Source organism: Hyperolius riggenbachi, chromosome 5 (genome assembly GCF_040937935.1).
Source record: "Hyperolius riggenbachi isolate aHypRig1 chromosome 5, aHypRig1.pri, whole genome shotgun sequence".
NCBI classification, from domain to species: Eukaryota; Metazoa; Chordata; class Amphibia; order Anura; family Hyperoliidae; genus Hyperolius; species Hyperolius riggenbachi.
In genome coordinates, this window is record NC_090650.1 from 89,392,613 (window position 1) to 89,412,733 (window position 20,121).

At 42.6% G+C, this 20,121-nt stretch overlaps 1 protein-coding gene across 2 annotated transcripts in view; it reads right to left on the reverse strand.

Annotated features, from left to right (window-relative positions):
• The window catches only part of LOC137518308 (ATP-dependent translocase ABCB1-like), a 169,691-nt gene extending 154,159 nt beyond the window's left edge, over positions 1–15,532 (reverse strand). For both annotated transcript variants that reach the window (XM_068235985.1, XM_068235984.1), the window contains exons 1-3: positions 15,356–15,532; positions 10,818–11,001; positions 8,043–8,110 (exon numbers count right to left, since the gene is read on the reverse strand). In XM_068235985.1, coding sequence (XP_068092086.1) covers positions 8,043–8,088 — 46 coding nt within the window. In that variant the 5' untranslated portion in view covers positions 8,089–8,110; positions 10,818–11,001; positions 15,356–15,532. The remainder of the gene's footprint in view (positions 1–8,042; positions 8,111–10,817; positions 11,002–15,355) is intronic.
• Between the last annotated feature and the right edge of the window lie 4,589 nt (positions 15,533–20,121).

Below are 20,121 nucleotides of genomic sequence, written 5' to 3' on the forward strand. Positions count from 1 at the left end.
GTTTAGCTATAACTGAACTTAATTCCCTTAGGACCCGAGGATGCATGCCATCCGGGCCAGGTGCCTTGTCTATTTTTAATTTATATACTCTTGCCTTCACTTCTTCCTGCGTTAAGTATTTAATATTACAGTTAGAAGATTGAGACTCTTCTGCCTCTATAATTTGCAACAGTGCTGTTTCCTTTGTGAAGACAGAAACAAAGAAAGCATTTAATAACTCTGCCTTACCTTGGTCATTCACCATTGAGTTCCCACCCTCATCCTTTAGGAGTCCTATACAGTCAACCTTTCTTTTTTTAGAGTTGATGTACTTGTAAAACTTTTTTGGGTTAGATTTGATATCCCTGGCGATTTGATTTTCAGCTTCGATCTTTGCCAGCCTCATTTTTTTTTTACAATTTTTATTGCATTCCTTATAATTGCTTAGTGCAGCCTCGGTCCCCTCCTGTTTTCGGACCTTATAGGCATTCCTTTTCCTCTTCATTTTATCCCTAACCTTTCTATTCATCCATAGAGGCCTTTTTTTATTCCTAGACATTTTGTTTCCATATGGGATATACATACTACAATATTGATTGAGAATAAGTTTAAAAACTTGCCATTTCCCTTCAGTGTCCTTCCCTTGTAGTACATTATCCCAGTTCACCAGACTTATATAACATGGTTAACAGTAATTCTAAATTGAACAGGAAATTTCTCTAATCCAATATGTAAAAGGGCTAAGAGAGGGCAAGGGAGAACATTAAAGAGGAACTCCAGTGAAAATAATGTAATAAAAAAGGTGCTTCACTTTTGCAATAATTATGTATAAATAATTTAGTCAGTGTTTGCCCTGTAATGGATTGCGGAGATGCCGCCGCGCGGTCTGGCAGCGGGGCCGCTGTCTCCGCGTTCAGATCGGCGGTTTCCGCACAGCAGCATCCGTCTGGTTTGCCTGGGCCTTCTAGTGCACACAGATGGAGAGCTACGCGCGCGCGCGCTAGAAGGCAAGCCCTTTATGCCAGTAGGAGAGGGATCAGCTGATCAGGTCGATCAGCTGATCCCATCGCGGTTACTGATTGGCTGAGTGACGCAGGGCGGCGCAGAGGAGCGCTGCAGAATATTTAGATCTTGCTGGTCAGTCTCTGGTTGTCTGCCGTTGCGAATACGTACGTGTGAACACTCAGACCTCAGTCAGATCCAACAGTGTGTTAGAACCAGGTGGACCTGGGAATTCACACTTAGCCAGATTACCACTGTGTCATTGCTGTGTTATACTTTAGACCAGTTTCGGGGTGTTGTGACCAAGGACCTCACACCCAAGCTTAGGATCACTGTGTCATTGCTGTGTTATACTTTAGACCAGTTCCGGGGTGTTGTGACCAAGGACCTCACACCCAAGCTTAGGATCACTGTGTCATTACTGTGTTATACTTTAGACCAGTTCCGGGGTGTTGAGACCGAGGACCTCACACCCAAGCTTAGGATCACTGTGTCATTGCTGTGTTATTATTTAGACTAGTTCCTGGGAGTCGAGACCACGGACCTCACACCTCAGACTAGGACTGTGCTTTATATCTGTTATGACTGTTTGCTTTGTTGACCTCTCTCTTGCTTTCTGATTCGGTACCTCTGCATATCTGCCTACCTGTTGCCAAACCCTGCCTGTACCCGGTTACCGAATCAGCCCTCTGTCTCTGTACCTTATCTGCTCGTGTGTTGCCGACCTGGCCTGCCCGACCCTCCAGGCTGTCACTCATCCCTTGAGTGCTCAGTCTATCTGTACTAGCTGTGACACTATTCCACCAAGTGTCAGTTAGCTATTAGGACTCCTGCTCCTCAGAGATTCTGGCCTGCTAGCAGCCAGTGGCCTCTACTCCTCTGGAGTCCCCTGGCTGCAGTACAGTCTATTATTTGATCACCAAGTATCACTGGTTACCAGGTTCTCTCTACTCCCTCTCTCAAGGAGATAGTCCCTGCACAGCAAAGGGCCACCTGCCCCTCCGGTGGTTCCTGGCCGAGCTGCCTGTGTCTCCCACCTCACGGGAGATAACCTACAGTTGCACCAAACACTTACACTTTATTGGGTGTCCAGAGGTTAGTCATACTTGTGATTCTGCAGATCATCCATAATCAAGTATACATCTGTATTATTGATGATTCTGTAGATCATCAATCATCAGATTCTCTCTGTGTGCTGACACCAATCGTTACATGCCCATTATAAAATCTTTTAAATCCCTGATTTACATTCTGAAACTTATTACATGGTGACATTTTTACTGTTGGCATGTGATGTAGCTGCTGCATGCTTTTTGGCAGTTGGAAACAGCTGTAAACAGCTATTTCCCACAATGCAGCAAGGTTCACAGACAGGAAACTGCCAGGAGTACGTACTCAGAATTTCTTTGTGGGAGGGGTTTCACCACAATATCAGTCATACAGCGCCCCCTGATGGTCTGTTTGTGAAAAGGAATATATTTCTCATGCAAAAGAGGGTATCAGCTACTGATTGGGATAAAGTTCAATTCTTGGTTGGAGTTTCTCTTTAAAGCCTGAGTATTGTTCAATGAGATTGAAAATTAGAGCCCCAAATTTCTTTATTTTTGGGCAATTCCAAAGGATATGGAATAGAGCACCTCAATGCCCACAATTCCTCCAGCATAAGGAGGAGTCTTGAGAGAAATGAGCAATTTTATGGGGCGTCATGTACCATTTCATAACTATTTAATGCCAGGTCTCCTGGTAAATCATAGAGTGGGAAAATGTTTTAATGTTTTTTTTATCCCTGAGATCAGTTGCACAGTATTAATTGAAACACCTATATCTTTCAATAAGTATTAAGAAGCAAGAGGTCATGAAAGAGAATATAGCAGACAAGCAGTCAGGAACAAGTGTGAGGAGGGAGTTAAGGACTGCGACTGAGAGGTACAGTTGTGTATCATCTGCATGTAAGTGATATTGAAACCCAAATGAGTTGATTAAGTTGCTAAGACCTTGCACATAGATGGAAAAGACAAGGGGGCAAAGGATAGAGACTGTGAAAGACCTTCCAGAGAGATAGGAAGATATCCAGGAGAGAGCCGTGCCCTTAATGCCTACAAATGGAAGTATCTGCTGGAATAAGGTGTGGTCAACAGTATAGAACACTTATGACAGATCAAGAAGGATGAGTATGGCCTTTGGATTTAGCTGTAAGAAGGTAATTGGCAACTTTAGTAAGAGCTGTTTCTGTGAAGTGGTTAGAACGATAGCTAGACTGGAACTGATCAAACAGGGAGCTAGCAGATAAATAATGGCTGAGTTCAGCATGGATATGGCATTAAAGTAATTTGGATGTGAATAGGAGAAGTGAAGTTACACGGGGTAGAAGTAGTTGGCAAGTATAGTGGGATCTAGAGATAATGTTTAAATAGTGTTAAACAACTGTTAAAAAGGTTTGGGGAGGCGCCCACATTTTCCACTAATGGGTCTGAGTATATTACTGTACGGTATTCTAAAAAGAGCTGTCTTACCTCCAAAGAAGACTAACTCAAATATAACGTAAGGAGTCTTTATTATCAAGTGGTTAATTGTAGACAACGCGTTTCACTGGTCTCAGTCTGCTTCCTCAGGTCAGTACAAACAAGAAACCTTAAATAGAAGTCGTGTGGGGCAAGGGCGCCTATTAAATCACTTTAGATTTATGTGATCTAAATGTCCCGACGTTACTACCCTATTGGGCTCCCGGTCTCTCCCCCTTTCTATAGGCTGAAGGATCTCCACTCCCATTGTGAAGGGACCTCCAGAGACCTGCACCATTCCTATTTAATCATTTCAGCCGCCCAGACGTGAAGCTCACGTCCGGGAGGCTGCTGTGCTGCGCTCCCGCTGTTCGGCGCCCCTGTGTCCCCTTGGTGTCCACCGCTAGCCCTGGGATCAGTGAAAGGGAACATGGTTCCTGATTACCGATCCCTTTCCCCCGCAGAAAAACCAAAGTGCTCACCCGTGAGGCTTCAGTTCTTCTGCCCGGAACAATTTCCGCATCCCCCTTGTACTTCCGCTTAGCGAGAAGTACAAGGAGGGAAAACAAAAACGAAGGTGGCCATCTTGTGGCCAAATAGTAAAACTACATCTACACATTTTTTACATTACACTCTATACATTTTACAACATTAAAAATGCCCTGTTTATGTCCCACAGCAAAATATTACCCAAATCAATTTTTTTATGAAAAAAAAGAAAAAAATACAATAAAAAAACAAAACAAAAACAAAACATAAATAGTTACCTAAGGGTCTGAACTTTTTAAATATGCATTTGAAGGGGGTATACTACAAACATTTTTTAAATTATAAGCTTGTAAATAGTGATGGACGCAACAAGAAAACAATGCACCTTTATTTCCAAATAAAATATTGGCGCCATACATTGTGATAGGGACAACATTTTAATGGTATAATAACCGAGACATACGGGCAAATAAAATACATAGGTTTTAATTATGGTAGCGTGGATTATTTTAAAGCTATAATGGCAGAAAACTGAGAAATAACGAATTTTTTCCATTTTTTCTCTTATTAATCCTGTTAAAATGCATTTATAAATAAATAATTCTTAGCAAAATGTGCCACCCAAAGAAAGCCTAATTAGTGGCGGAAAAAACAAGATGTAGATCAATAAATTGTGATAAGTAGTGATAAAGTTATTAGCGAATGAATGGGAGGTGAAAATTGCGCTGATGCATAAGGTAAAAAGCTGAAATGGTTAAAGAGAAACTCCGACCAAGAATTGAACTTTATCCCAATCAGTAGCTGATACCCACTTTTACATGAGAAAAATAATGATTTTCACAAACAGACCATCAGGGGGCGCTGTATGACTGATTTTGTGCTGAAACCCCTCCCACAAGAGGCTCTGGTACCGTACGGTACTCTGGGCAAACTGCCACAATGTAACAATGTTCAGACAGGAAATAGCTGCTTACAGCTATCTGTTAAAGCCAGACTAGCTAGAAACAGCTACATAATTTGCCCACAGTAACAATGTCACCATGTAATACATGTCAGAATGTGAATCTGGGAGAGGAAAGATTTTACAATGAGCAAACACTGACTAAATCATGTATACATAATTATTGTAAAAATGAAGCACTTTTTTTATTACATTATTTTCACTGGAGTTCCTCTTTAAGTAGTGTTGTCACAACTGCCTTTTTTAGTGAGGACAGAAAGATGCCAGTGGAGAGGGATAGGTTTAAATAGCGATATTAGTACAGGTATGAGGGATGAGATTAGCTGTGGAATGAGATGGGAGGGAATAGGATACAAAGAAATTGGTCCCTTTCAATTAATGAAATATTTCAGGGAATTAGGGATAATTATCTACACACTCTATGGAGTGCACCAAATGTCCTGTCTTGATAGAGCATTCACACTGGGGTGATTTGCAGGCGTTTACAGCAAATCGCCAAATTGCCTGTGATTGCTAGTGCTTTGTAAAGCGCTAGTACAATTTAAAGTATATGGCAGTGATATCACTGCAGCGATTTGCGGTAAATGAAAATGTGATGCATGTATCACTTTTTCATGATTTTAGAGCAATCACGATTGCAATGTTAAAAAAAACACGAATCGCAGTCAATCAAAAATTGGGAAATTGTACTGGCAGAAATATGCAAAAAATGTGAAAAAAATCCTCATCCAAAAAAACGCTAGCAATTTTGCTAGCATTTTGTGATCCCCAGTGTGAATGAGCCCTAAAGGATGAGTCTTCAAAACTAATCATCTGATTGGTCACTGTAATGCATTGAGAGAAACTGATTGGTCAAGAAGTTGTAGCCACTCAGTATCTTTCTCATCATTATCAGACAACCTTTTCTTGGCTATACAGTGGGTTGCGAAAGTTTAGGCAACCTTGTTAATTGTCATGATTTTCCTGTATAAGTTGTTGGTTGTTACAGTGAAAAATGTCAGTTTAATATATCATATAGGAGACACACACAGTGATATTTGAGAAGTGAAATGAAGTTTATTGGATTTACAGAAAGTGCACAATAATTGTTCAAATAAAATTAGGCAGGTGCATAAATTTGGGCACTGTTGTCATTCTATTGATTCCAAAACCTTTAGAACTAATTATTTGAACTCAAATTGGCTTGGTAAGCTCAGTGACCCCTGACCTTCATACACAGGTGAATCCAATTATGGAAAAAGAGTATTAAAGGGGGTCAATTGTAAGTTTCCCTCCTCTTTTAATTTTCTCTGAAGAGTAGCAACATGGGGGTCTCAAAACCACTTTCAAATGACCTGAAGATAAAGATTGTTCACCATCATGGTTTAGGGGAAGTATACAGAAAGCTGCCTTAGAGATTTCAGCTGTCTGTTTCCACAGTTAGGTACATATTGAGGAAATGAATGGCTACAGGCTCAGTTCAAGTTATCGGATAAACAGAAGCGACGAATGGTGAGAACAGTCAGAGTCAACCCACAGACCAGCACCAAAGACCTACAACATAATCTTGCTGCAGATGCAGTCACTGTGCATCATTCAACCATTTGGCACACTTTACACAAGGAGATGCTGTATGCAAGAGTGATGCAGAGGAAGCCTTTTCTCCGCCTACAGCACAAATAGAGCCGATAAAGAACATTTGGACAAGCCAGCTTCATTTTTGAATAAGGTGCTGTGGACTGATGAAAATTGAGTACTTGTCTTGGATGCAGGGCATGCATTTTTCAGTCTGGCAGAGGCGGTGTTTGCCTGTGCGATTAACCATTCAATTGCAACATGTGTTTAGGGATGCGCAGCCTTTCCCCCCACCTTTTCTTAATTTTGTAACTATGTTACTATTAGGTTAGCTGCTCCCAGCCCCTCCTCCTGAGTTTCCTGTTTGCATAATAAGTAGTAGCAGATTTGCATGTGATTTGCATCTGAATTGAATGCGAGGTGTGCAGGAAGTCTATTTAGGTGCTGCACACTGAGCTCGTGGTCATTTCAGATGCAGCCTTAGCGGTATGCGCTGGCGTTCTCCTCGCTGTTCAACAAAATGTAAGTTACACATTTTCTTTTTGCTTAGCTGCTCCCAAGGTTTTAAATTTAGGTTAGGTCACTTGCCCGGAGGTTTGCCTCACTGTGGCGCAAGTGTCTAGTATAATATACTTTGCATGCAAACCATATTGGAAGCTAAAGTTCCTCCTTGCTTAATAAATGTTAGCACTTGTCTTGGATGCAGGGCATGCATTTTTCAGTCTGGCAGAGGGGGTGTATGCCTGTGCGATTAACCATTCAATTGCAACATGTGTTTAGGGATGCGCAGCCTTTCCCCCCACCTTTTTTAATTTTGTAACTATGTAACTTTCAGGTTAGCTGCTCCCAGCCCCTCCTCCTGAGTTTCCTGTTTGCATAATAAGTAGTAGCCGATTTGCATGTGATTTGCATCTGAATTACCTGATATGGAATTTGATTGGAAAACAGCAAAACTACTGCTTTCTGGCTTCCATGTGGATGGGTGGTTCCAGCACTGCTATTCTATATGTGGACCACCAATATTTAAAGATGTAGCTGACCGCATCTATAAGTAATACATTTTGTGTGTGGGGGGCCGGTAAAAAAGCCTCAGGGGCCGCATTCGGCCTGCGGGCCTTAGTTTGAGGAGTGAGGACCACTGGTTTAGAGGCTGTAATTTCTGCAAAAGGAGGATCTACTAAATATTGATTTCATTTATTTTTTGTGGTGCCCAAATTTATGCACCTGCCTAATTTTGTTTAAACAATTATTGCACACTTTCTGTAAATCCAGTAAACTTCATTTCACTTCTCAAATATCACTGTGTGTGTCTCCTATATGATATTTTTAACTGACATTTTTTATCTTAACAACCAACGATTTATACAGGAAAATACTGATAATTAACAAGGTTGCCCAATCTTTCGCATACCACTGTATACTGATTAAAAATCCCCAGAAAAATATGCAACATTAAGTGAACAACTTTTGGTTCCAAGGTCACTGATCTGAGTCTATAACAAAGAAAAACATTATGGAGATGAAGCAATATATTATAAAATATCCTTATTACTTACCAACATTTTCTGATTCTATTGGTATGTTTGTTTGACCTTTAGTCATGTTGTTTAAATGTTGCTCCTTTCTGTAAATGTGAAAACATAAAAGATGATTTACATTGACTGCAACATACATACAATATCATCAATGCTCATCACCACCACTTCCCCTCTTGACACATTCATAGCCACCCAATCTAAAGCAGCTAATTGCAGGTAGCTTCTTGTATAGGTCAGTGCAGAATGGAACATCCTTGCCTGTAGAGAGAAGGTGTGAGATCTACTCATACATCTATTCCCCCGAAAGGATATTAAAATCAGGCTCACCGAAGGAGAAGATTTTTCTTTTAATGGATCAGACAACCTGATATACTTAAAAAGACACTGAAGCCTCCAAAAAACAATCTTTTTATTTAATAAATGTGTTTAACATAATAGCCCTAACTAAACGGCCGCTATAAACTATCTAAATCTCCCCAAACTCTCCCTCCCTCTCTCCTGCAAAATCCACAACTTTCTTGGTCGTGGATTTAGCTGCCCTAAGCGCTTCCTGGTGAGGCAGGGCTATGAGCTGCAGCCCTGCCTCACCTGCGTCTGTCAGCGGCAGATCTCCGCCTCTCTCCCGCCCCTCTCAGTGAAGGAAGACAGAGAGGGGCAGGGGAGAGGCGGCGATCCGGGCTGAAAGACGCGTGTGAGGCAGGGCTGCAGCTCATAGCCCTGCCTCACCAGGAAGCGCTGCCCGGATTGCCCCCCGGGGAGTTAGGGGGGATTTAGTTAGATTAGAGCAGCGGGAATGCGGCGGTTTAGTTAGGGCAAAGATGTTAAACATATTAGTCAAATAAAAATACTTTTTATGAGACTTCAGAGTCTCTTTAAACAAAGCCTGAAGTATGTAAAAAAAAAAGTTTCACTGCATCCGCCCTGTGCCTGCGCCATAACCAAAAGATCCTCCGGTCCATGCCGCGGCTCTGTTTAGTTTCGGCCAACTTACAAGTGGACAACCACTATGCCTGCATGTCCTCGTTCGTGCTCCCATTGCCGGTAGCTCCCTGAGCAAGCGCAGTATGACAATTTCTACTGCGCCTGCGCGAGACACTTCCGGCGACCGGAGTGTGTATAAGGATGCGCGCAGCCAGGGCTGCGCAGGCGCAGTGGCCAGTGACTGAACAAAGTCAAACGGAGTGCCCAGGGAACTGCTGACCAGCTTCTACACTGCCACTATATAATCCATCCTCTGCTCCTCAGTCATCGGCTGGTACGCGGGCGCAATGGCCAGCGACAAACACAAGTTGCAGAAAGTCATAGCTGATGCAGAGAGAATCATCGGGTCCCCTCTTCCACCTCTTGATCTCCTCCACTCCGCTAGGATGAGGAAGAGGGCCACTGTGATCTCCTGTGACCCCTCCCACCCAGGCAGTCGCTACTTCAAGCTCCTCCCATTGGGCCGCCGCTACAGGTCTATACCATGCAAAACTACCAGACGGATGAACACCTTCTTCCCCCAAGCGGTTCGGCTGCTTAACTCCAACCTCCACCCACCGGGCCCGCCCACTGGCATGCCCTATCGGGGTCTCTCTGTCAGCTCTCAACTGCCCAGGGTCTGCACTGGGGCCACCATCACCACCATCATTATTACTACTACTACTATTATTATTACTATTATTGGACTGCTCCTGTATGGCAGGATTAACACTAACCTACTAACCTATGTCCCTGTTCCTGTCAATTGTAAATTGTCTGTGTTGTGCTTCTTGTCAACCTGTACTATGTCTATGCCATGTGTACCACAAAAAATTCCGAATATGGCGCTTGCTGTATTTGGCGAAATAAATCTGATTCTGATTCTGATTTCCTTTCCCTGCCCACCAGAAACCACTTGCTTAGCCAATGCTGTGCATGTGTGCTTACCTTTACACACATCCACTGTTAGTTTGTGAAGTCAAGCAGACTGTAATGATACACACCTCCACACACCTATTAATGTAAGCTCTGTGGATGCTGCTTGTGTTTCAGCATGGCATGCAGTATATACATTTTGTATAGGAAAACTACCAGTATTTACCCAAAAATAAGACACCCTCTGAAAATAAGCCCTAGCATATCTTTTGGAGCAAAAATTAATATAAGGCAGTGTCTTATTTTCGGAGAAATACGGTAGCAAAAATATTCCTATTCAGAATATATTCCAGGTAATTCAGATTATTCTATATATGTATAACAATTAGCAGTATACAGGACATTACATTACAAATGCTCCAGTCTTAGTTCTAACTGCCATTTAAAAGGAATCTGAAGTCAAAATAAACTTATTATATAATGAATTGTATGCATATAGAACATCAGTAGCACATATATGAGTTGCATATTGTTTCCAGTACAGAAAGAGTTAAGAAACTTCAATTGTTATCTATGCTAAAGAGCTTCTTTTATTCAGAGAGCAATGCTATTTTCTGAAGCACTTATAAAGAAGCAGTGAAAGGCCACTTCAGGCAAGATTTTACTGCAGAGATGTTCAAACGGTCATTAGCTCTGCTCTGTTACATAGTTTAAAATGCAGCGTGTAGTTTGTAAACTGCAAATAGAGAATAATGCAATGTTATAAAAAAAAGATATATAAATGAAAATAAAAATCTGAGACTCTTTTCCTTGCTACTAATACTCTGTTAGTTATCCTTACTACACATACAATTCATTATATCATACATTTTGTTTTGCTTCAGAGTCACTTTAAGTCTTCACGTATGCTCAAAGTTTCCACTCGAATGAAAATAATGATAATACATCTAAACATACCTGGGGTCAGAAAGCAGGACTTGTACTCTTGGTCTTGTCTTCTAGTCTCTGATCTCAAAGGTGATCATAAACTACGGACTATTTCCAGTAATGAATGTATTAGAATAATAGGAAAATGCCTTCATACGTTGCAGCACATCAGTGAGTATTTTGTCGTTATGACTTCTAGGTTTTTTGTGTTTTCCTGTGTAACAGTTGGAAATCTTTGATCAGTCCAGCCATTGTACATTCAGATCAAAAAACACAGTCTATGTTTAGTTTAAAACCAGCCAATCTTTAATCAGGAAGAACCGAGGCAGGAAACAACTAAGAAATTTTTGTTTTCATTAATGTCTGTTTTAACATATTAAACTATAACTGACATTTACCACCTATAGAAAGTTTTGTTTCAAGTAGGCCGTGTGTGATTTAACTTAGAATAATTATGATCAGCCACATGATTTAAGATCTCAGGAGGCTGACACATGACAGGCAGTAGTAAACAACACAGCAAGTTCTTGTAAAAAGCCAGAGTAATTCACAAAGCTGGTAATCGGACAGGCAGAAGTTGGCAACAAAGTGGCAAAGGTAAAGGTCAGCAACAGAGCGGGTTCTCAGACAGGTAGAAGTCAGGAACGGGCAGATATGGAATCAATTCACAGGAAAACACAAACACACACAAGACTAAACTACAAAACGACACCAGAGAGTGGTTCTCTCCAGGCTTAAAGAGACTCAGAGCTGAAATATTAAACAAGATGGTGCTTCCTTCAGCCCCATCTGCGCGGATAGCCCCCACGTCGCCGTCCTCAGTCTTCTCCGTCTCCTGTACCAGGTCCCGTAACTTCCTCCAGTAGGGGTCAGTCTAAGCAAGTGTGGTGCACTCCCTCCGTACTGCGCAGGCGCTTGCGTAAGGCAGCCGCCGGCAGAGACAGAGGGAGTCACTGTGCATGCGTAAAACTGGCCACGTCTGGACGAAGTTTTTGGACCTGGTACAGAAGACGGAGAAGACTGAGGACGGCGGCGGGGTAGCGATCCGTGCAGACGGGGCTGGAGGAAGCACCAGATATGTATGAATCTTGAATAATATTTTAGCTCTGAGTCTCTTTAAATAGGCCTCTGGATGCGACTTGCGTGAAAACACATGCAAAAGTGCATTACAGCGGCCACGCTAATGCCAGTGTGTGCAACATCCATGGGCAACATGGCCAGATTACCTCACAAATGAGCAAAAATGACCAAGAACAACAGTATGCCTGTGGATATCAGTTTGCCGCTGCCCCCTCATCTGGCATGTAAGTGACCATGACAGGGTGCTGGGGAATGGATGGGAAGAGAGAGGGGTTGCTGAGGGTACTGGGGGAAGGAAGGGGAGAGAGAGGGGTTACTGAGGATGCTGGGGGTGGCTGGGGTAAGAGATAGTTACTAAGGGTGCTGGGGTTTACAGAGAGGGCTCCATGATGCAGGGCAGTGAGGAGAGAGTAAGAAAGTAAATTACCTCTCAAATTATTATTATTATTTAGTATTTATATAGCGCCGACATATTACGCAGCGCTGTACAGTGTATATATATATATTGTCTTGTCACTAACTGTCCCGCAAAGGAGCTCACAATCTAATCCCTACCATTGCCATATGTCTATATTATGTAGTGTAAGTACTGTAGTCTAGGGCCAATTTTTTTTAGAGGGAGCCAATTAACTTATCTGTATGTTTTTGGAATGTGGGAGGAAACCGGAGTGCCCGGAGGAAACCCACGCAGAAACGGAGAGAACATACAAACTCTTTGCAGATAGTGCCCTGGCTGGGATTCGAACCAGGGACCCAGCGCTGCAAGGCGAGAGAGCTAACCACTACGCCACCGTGCTACTCTCAAATCCCTCTGCTCCTCTGTCGAGGGCGGGGCTTAATCTGGTGCAGCATTTTATCCTCTCCTCCAGCTGTTGCGCTGTGCTAGGGAGAGAATCACAGCATATGCCTGTGGGGGTGGAGCTTTGTAGGTTTGGGTTGGAGCTAAGCAGTCAGTCGTTTGAGGTGAAGTTTCACACCAGTTTGGGGGCGGACAACAGCACAGCAGTCCTGGCACCCCTTGAAATAACAATATAAAGGTTAGCCCTGCACGCTCTACAAAACAACATTTTGAAGGTGTTGAAGCTATTCAACATCATTTCCTGCCACTTCAAAAACTAGCAAACTGTGGCCCCAACAGAATTCATTGGGGACCCTTTTTAATAATTTGAATATTTATTTGAAAGGAGGTGCTGATTGCCACTTTAGATTAATTGCAGTGGGTTATCAAGAAACTGATTGCATCCATAAAAAAAATCTAACTGACACTTTATGATTTAAATAATGTGTTAAAACAGAGACAACTACAGGTAGTCCCCGACTTACGAACGACCAGCCAATACGAACGGCATGGATTCTGTGTTGCCATGGGAACAAGTCAAAAAAATGTTTTCAAATTGGACATAGATTTTTTTAAATCGTTTTTCTCAAAAACTATAAGAAAAAATTGGCTTTTAAAAGCAGGTACAGAGGGCAGAGGTGACACAGAGGGTGACACTGGAGGCACAGGGGGGCACAGAGAAGGTACAGGGGACAAAGATGGCACAGTGTTCCAACTTAAGAACAGATTCAGATTAAGAACGAACCTACAGTCCCTATCTCATTATCTCTTTATACAGGGACTGCCTGTATAGTGAATGTTCCAATAAATCCAGGATGTGCTTCTTTATATCTGCAGAAGACTCTTTTATGCAAAATTGCAACCTATGATCCTCTGGTATTTGAATTGTTTATCAAAACTGCAAAATATCACATCGGGTGACTCAAACAAAAAGAACTCCTAATATTTCAGCGCTTCCTTCAATTCTTTACTTTTTTTGCTAATGAATTGGAGGAAACTCTGGGAATTGGTATCTTGCTGTTTGCAGAACATCACAAAACAATCCAGCTCTCTGCTGGCAGAACGTAAGACAGAGTTCACAAAACTCATTCGCTTGAGACCCCTAACACTATTCCTGTAATGTATAAATGAATGCTGCAACACAAAGCTTTCTATTTAATAATAATACGGTATTAATGGGTCAGTCAGTGACCCAAAGCAAAAGTGCAACACTGTCTTTACAAGGAAGTCATCAGTCACAAAAATATACTATAATTAAAGTGCACCTGAACTCTTGCACAGGACATAAGGAAAATGTAGAGTAATGCACCCTGTATGTATTTAGAGAGTTTAGCCTGTCTACTCCCCCCGTCCTCTGTGACTAATCACAAGTTGTAATTTGATCTCTCACCTATGTCAGCTGACTGCCACGGCAGAGAAGCTAATTGGTAAACACAGGATGCTAACAGCATGTCTGCTTCCATGAAAGCAGGAAGCAGACAAACTGCAAACAAAAATGAATCCAGTAATGTGTGAAGATAGATTGTAATAAATAGTGCTATTCGTATGACAAAATAATCGCTAATTTTCTGTTTGATCTGCTTCTTATTGCTGTAACAACACATCTCCTGCTGAATGTGACTTGAGCTGCTGCCACTATGTCAGTTTGCAACTACGAGACTATAATAATATATTTGTTCATCGGGTGGTGGGTTTTCACTGTATCACTCCTTTGTATATACATCCTGAGGAAGCCTTGCTTAGGTGAAACATGTTGGTGTAGGGTGATTTTATGTACAGCACTCGTACTTTGTATGTAGTCTTCATATAGTGATGTGACCACTGAGCTAAGCCTGGTAAACACTTTCCAATATACTTGGCAAATCACTGACCATTTTTACCACCTCCATGTAATATGAGGGTTGAACTTCATAATCTGCTCATAGTATTCAATATTTGTTGACCGTCATACTACATGGAGGTGGTCAAATTGGTCAGTGATTGGTCAATCCTATTTGAAAGTGTGTACTAGGCTTTAGACTACAGTCAGTAGGTAGATAGACCTTACATATCAGTATATGTGAAAATGGTCATTCTAATTGTGGGGTTGGGCTGCGTATTATCCAACCCTATTACAGAATCTCAGTGTTACATTTGTAGCCACACTATATAGTTACAGTTACACCGGAGTCCAATCTGGTGTAGTATACCACTTACAAGGTGAAGAAGACAGATGTTCTCATAAGATTACACTCACAAACCTGGGATGCTAGTACAAGCAACCACTCAAGAGAGCATGTGGGTAAATACCATCACCACTTGCCCTTGGTATAGGCCAAAAAAAACACCTCATGGCACAAACATTACAAATCCCCACAACAGGGGTGACCAAGTAAGACAGAACCCAACAGGAGGAATCCAAAAAGGTATAAAACAAATAATAACTTCTTTTTTCAGACTTCAAATATTGCAAAAATTAGACAGTGCCTTTCGTGTCTCTAAGCTGCTTCCTCAGGTCAAATCAAAGTGCTTAATCCATAGCTAGAACAAGCTTCAAGCGTTCAGAGCTGTGAAATATGTTGTCTATGTGCAATATCTAATCTAATTTGTGCAATATTTGAATAAAAGTTTGAAAAAATCAGTGGTGTAATGAAGGAAAGCCCACACTTACCTGATTTTAAATGTTTTGTTAAATGGCTTTATGCCTTTTTGAGTGCCTCCAGTTGTGTGATAGATGCCGACAGTTATTCCAATCAGGCTGTTTTTGTGTATGAGGACAGCATGGAAGTCCCTCTTTCAGTAAAAACACAGGACACTGCAGAGATCTTCTGTCCCCAGCTGAAAGTACTTCTACTAAAAGAACTGTTGGCAAGAAGCAAAAAGGCACAAAAAAATAAAGAACTGCAAACAAAAGAAAAAATAGGTGTGTGCTCAGACCAGGTGACACCTGATTTATATGCTGGCTGACAACTGTCTATTGACGAATTAAAATGGCATAACAAATGCATAATCCGTCAGCTTGCCAGAATGTGCAGGATCTAAACTAACTCACTGCTATGCCCTGCAGGAGATGGCCCACGCAAAATTCTTTGCATCTCAACAGGGGCGCCGGGTGTAGGCCACCCATGCCTCCATTTTTTTACAGCACCCTGTGCACTGGCATCACTCAGGAACTGCACTCGGGGGGGGGGGGGAGGGGTGCAGAGGACTGCAAATAGCCCTCCCTCCTAGGCTTGGCCACTGCTCTGGGGGTGACCATCTACGCCCCTCCCGCTCCCCCGAAAGGAAAGATCCCTAACTCCAGTGAAAATAATGTAATAAAAAAAAATGGTGCTTAATTTTTACAATAATTATGTATAAATGATTTAGTCAGTGTTTGCCCATTGTAAAATCTTTCCTCTCCCTGATTTAATTTCTGACATTTATCACATGGTGACATTTTTACTGCTGGCAAGTGATGTCACTGGAAGTAGCTGCTGCTTGCTTTTTTGGAAGTTGTAAACAGCTGTAAACAGCTATTTCCCACAATGCAACGAGGTTAACAGACAGGAAACTGCCAGGACCATGGTCCTCACAGTTTCCTGTGGGAGGGGTTTCACCACAATATCAGCCGTACAGAGCCCCCTGATGATCCTTTTGTGAAAAGGAATAGATTTCTCATGTAAAAGGGGGTATCAGCTACTGATTGGGATGAAGTTCAATTCTTGGTTATGATTTCTCTTAATTAAAGTTAACTTATGATGTCCAAAATATTACACATGCTATTATCTCTAGATAGAAGATAAACACAAATATATTACTTTTCAGTCTCCAGGGATGGATCTCTGGTTAATACCAGCAGATAGACTTCACTGTGTGAAACTTGAAACTTTACACACTGATGACAATGCTATTTACGCTTCATCATGTTACTACTCTCCCCCCTCCTTATCTACCTCCTCTCCTACACATGCAGCATGCCCTACAGTAGAAACATTGCTTACTCAAATTCATATCACTCACAAGCTCGCATTCTGCAAACCTTTTCATCTCCGCCATTATTCTTCCAGAATCACTTTTCAAAGATCACCAATTTCTAACCAAAGCCACAACTCTTTCCAGAAACAGCAGTATATCATGTCTCTGCACCCACTTCTAACAGACCAACCTCAACGGCTCACTTAAAGAGAAACTGTGACCAAGATTTTAACGTCATCCCAATCAGTAGCTGATACCCCCTTTCCCAGTAGAAATCTTTTCCTTTTCTCAAACGGATCATCAGGGGGCACTCTATGGCTGATATAGTGGTGAGACCACTCCCACAGTGTGATGTCTGGATCATAGTGATGACACCACACTGTGGGAGCCTTGTTGCATTGTGGGAAATAACAACTGGTTCCAAATGCCAAAAAAGCAAGCACCATCTCCTTCCACTGACATCACCTGCCAGCAGTAAAAAGGTCACCATGTGATAAATGTCAGAATGTAAATCAGGGAGAGGAACGATTTTACAATGAGCAAACACTGACTAAATCATTTATACATAATTATTGTAAAAATTAAGCACTTTTGTTCATTACGTTATTTTCACTGGAGTTCCTCTTTAATGATACAATTTCACACCAGTCAGCGCTGGCCTGCCCATGACGCCAGGTGAAACCTGTGCATCAGACGGTATTGTGGCTGGAGCGGCATTTCAACCACCTCTCTACCTCCCTCCCTGCGTCTTAACTTCCCGGCGGGCCGCCTCCTCTATGACAGTCACCTCGCCAGCCACTACACAAGACCTCAGATTAGTGCGACCTGCTGTGCCGTCATTTGTAAAAGGGTGCCACGTAAATATAAAACAACTATATTGCTTGTTATCTTTAACTTTCATTTCCATACCAAATGTATTGATTACAATAACTCATTATTTAACAAGTAATCATTTCTAAAACTGTTCCTTATGCTTTCTCAGAAAAAAAAATCATTTACATCACAACTTTTTTCCCCAAAACGAGCAGCTTCCGCGATTCTCATCTATGTTACAAATTATAGTTTTTTTCAACAAACGTACTTAAACTTATTTATGTCAAAAGATTATTTTTACGTTTGACTCCTCAACTATCATTTTTTAAATTTCTATCTTATAGAGAACCATAAACTATGATATACTAATTTATATTATACAAACTAACATTAAGGTCATGTGCCCTTCAGTGGAGATTAAGGTTAGGCACCATCGGGGGGGGGGGGGGGGGGGGGGTAAAGGGGGGTTAGGGATAGGCACCACCGGGGAAGAGCTAAGGTTAGGCATCACCGGGGGGTTAAGGTTATGCACTGCACCAATAGGAGAGGGTTCTGTGTGAGCGGGAAAGGGCAAAAAATCAAATCTACCACAAAGGTAGGTGGCGCCACTGACAGTGATAAAATAACTAAAAATCAATTTAACAAAGGAAACCACCATAAGGTTTGAATAAACAATTTATTTACGTGCAACATGACAATTGCATGTTTCACTGCTTCCTCATGTCATTGACAAAGTCCAGCAGCAGTGTAAAAACAAGCAGAGCACCTAATTTTGTGTCTAAATAGTTTAATTTAGCCTAAGTGTGACATTTTTCTTTCTGGAGGTGACTGCTTTAATCATTTTATCACTGTTAGCACCTTTTATAAATTTTGTCAATTCTACACGCATTTCCTTGCATTCTGTTGTGGAATACAGGACATGCACTTACCTTCCATTATAAAGCAGCAAGGTCAGCCATTCGGGTCCATCTGAAAATGGCGCAGGGAGAAAAATGGCGCACCGTTCTGCCGATAAGTGTACCATAAAACGCTATTTACCGTTTTAATGTAAATACAATAAAACGGTAAATTTCGTTTTATGCTACATTAATTGCAGAGCGGTGCACCATGATACACATGCAGGGCTAGTGTAGGCAGCGGGGGCTGGGGGAGAGAGGCAGCGGGACACTAGCGGGCATAGGCAGCGGATGTATGCAGAGGCATACGTTACCTTGTCCTGGGCCGGCGATCGCTCCTTCCCTCCGCTCCTTCCATTCATTTGCTGTAGTCCTGCAGCCGGCCAATCACCATGCGGAGACTGAAGCCACATGGTGATTGGCCGGCTGCAGGACTACAGTAAACGAATGGAAGAAGTGAAGGAGCGGAGGGAAGGAGCGATCGGCGGCCAGGACAAGGTAACGTATGCTTCTGCACATCCTCCCCCGATGCCTATGTCCCTCCAGTGTCCCGCTCCCGCTCTCCTTCCCCGACCCCGCTGCAATTTTTAACACTTATAACGCTATTTAGCGTTATAAGTGTAAGGCACACTGCCTGCACCATTTTTTAACACTTATAACGCTAAATAGCGTTATATAATGTAAGTCTATGGGGCGCCCTTTGTACTCCCCTGGCGCTGTGCGCCATTATTAACTGTCACGCAGCCATTCTATGCCATGAAAAAACAAAACACATATATAAGTAATTGCAAAGGGAGAAACAGAGGTGTGTGCATCTAACCAGTTTCACCTGACTTATATACTGGCTGCCTCAAGTCTATTGACTCATTCAAATTTGAAATTTAACTGACTCTCGTCTAATTAAAATGGCAGAGCGTTGCAAACTGCAATCGCCTACCAGTAGTGCAGGATCTAAGGCTAACTCCCTGACATTCCTGCAGGAGCTGGCCCACGCAAATACTTGCATCTCAACAGGGGCGCCTCGTGTAGGCCTCCTTGTACCCCCAGGAAATGAAGGGCAGCGCAAACGCCCCCACAAAGCATCCACTGCCCGGGAGCGCCGCAACTGCCCCCCACAGGGGGGGGGGGGGGGCGAGAACGCATGAACGGCATACTCCCCAGACGCGGCCTACGCCCGGAGAGGACCATCCACGCTGCCCCCCAAAGGATAGATGCCCTAACCTTACGAATATTGCTTACCTGTGGTGCATATGCGCATCCTGGGAGCAAACACACCAAAAAGGGGCGAGGGGTGCCGCTGTGTGGGTTCCAGGCGGTGAGAGTGCCTGGGACCCCCGCGGCCCCCCGGTTGTATGGGGGCAATGGGAAGCCTCCTCGTGGCGCCCCTGGATAGTGCTATATAGCATAAACTAATTCCCGCAGGGCGATTGTTTTGCGGTTTTTGGTTTTTGACCCTGCATATTTAGGCATGCGAAAGCAAATGCTTATTTGCATGAGCAATGTCTCGTGATTAGCCAATAGGCCAAATTTGCAAAGCCAGATTTGTCGGGTTCACTTGGTTGATGCACACATGTTCTTTCTCTGTTGTGATTAGCATTGCATTTCTTTCTTCTGAGGGCAGGTAGTGAGTGGCTTGTTTTAGGAGGTGAGGGCCCTGGAGCAGGCTATTTGCACCTGTCCGCCCCTTATGTGTCGCGCCCAGGTTGTGCGCATATAGCAGAACGCAATGGACGTCAAGGTAAGTGCCTGTTTTTAATCTTGGGAGGTGTGT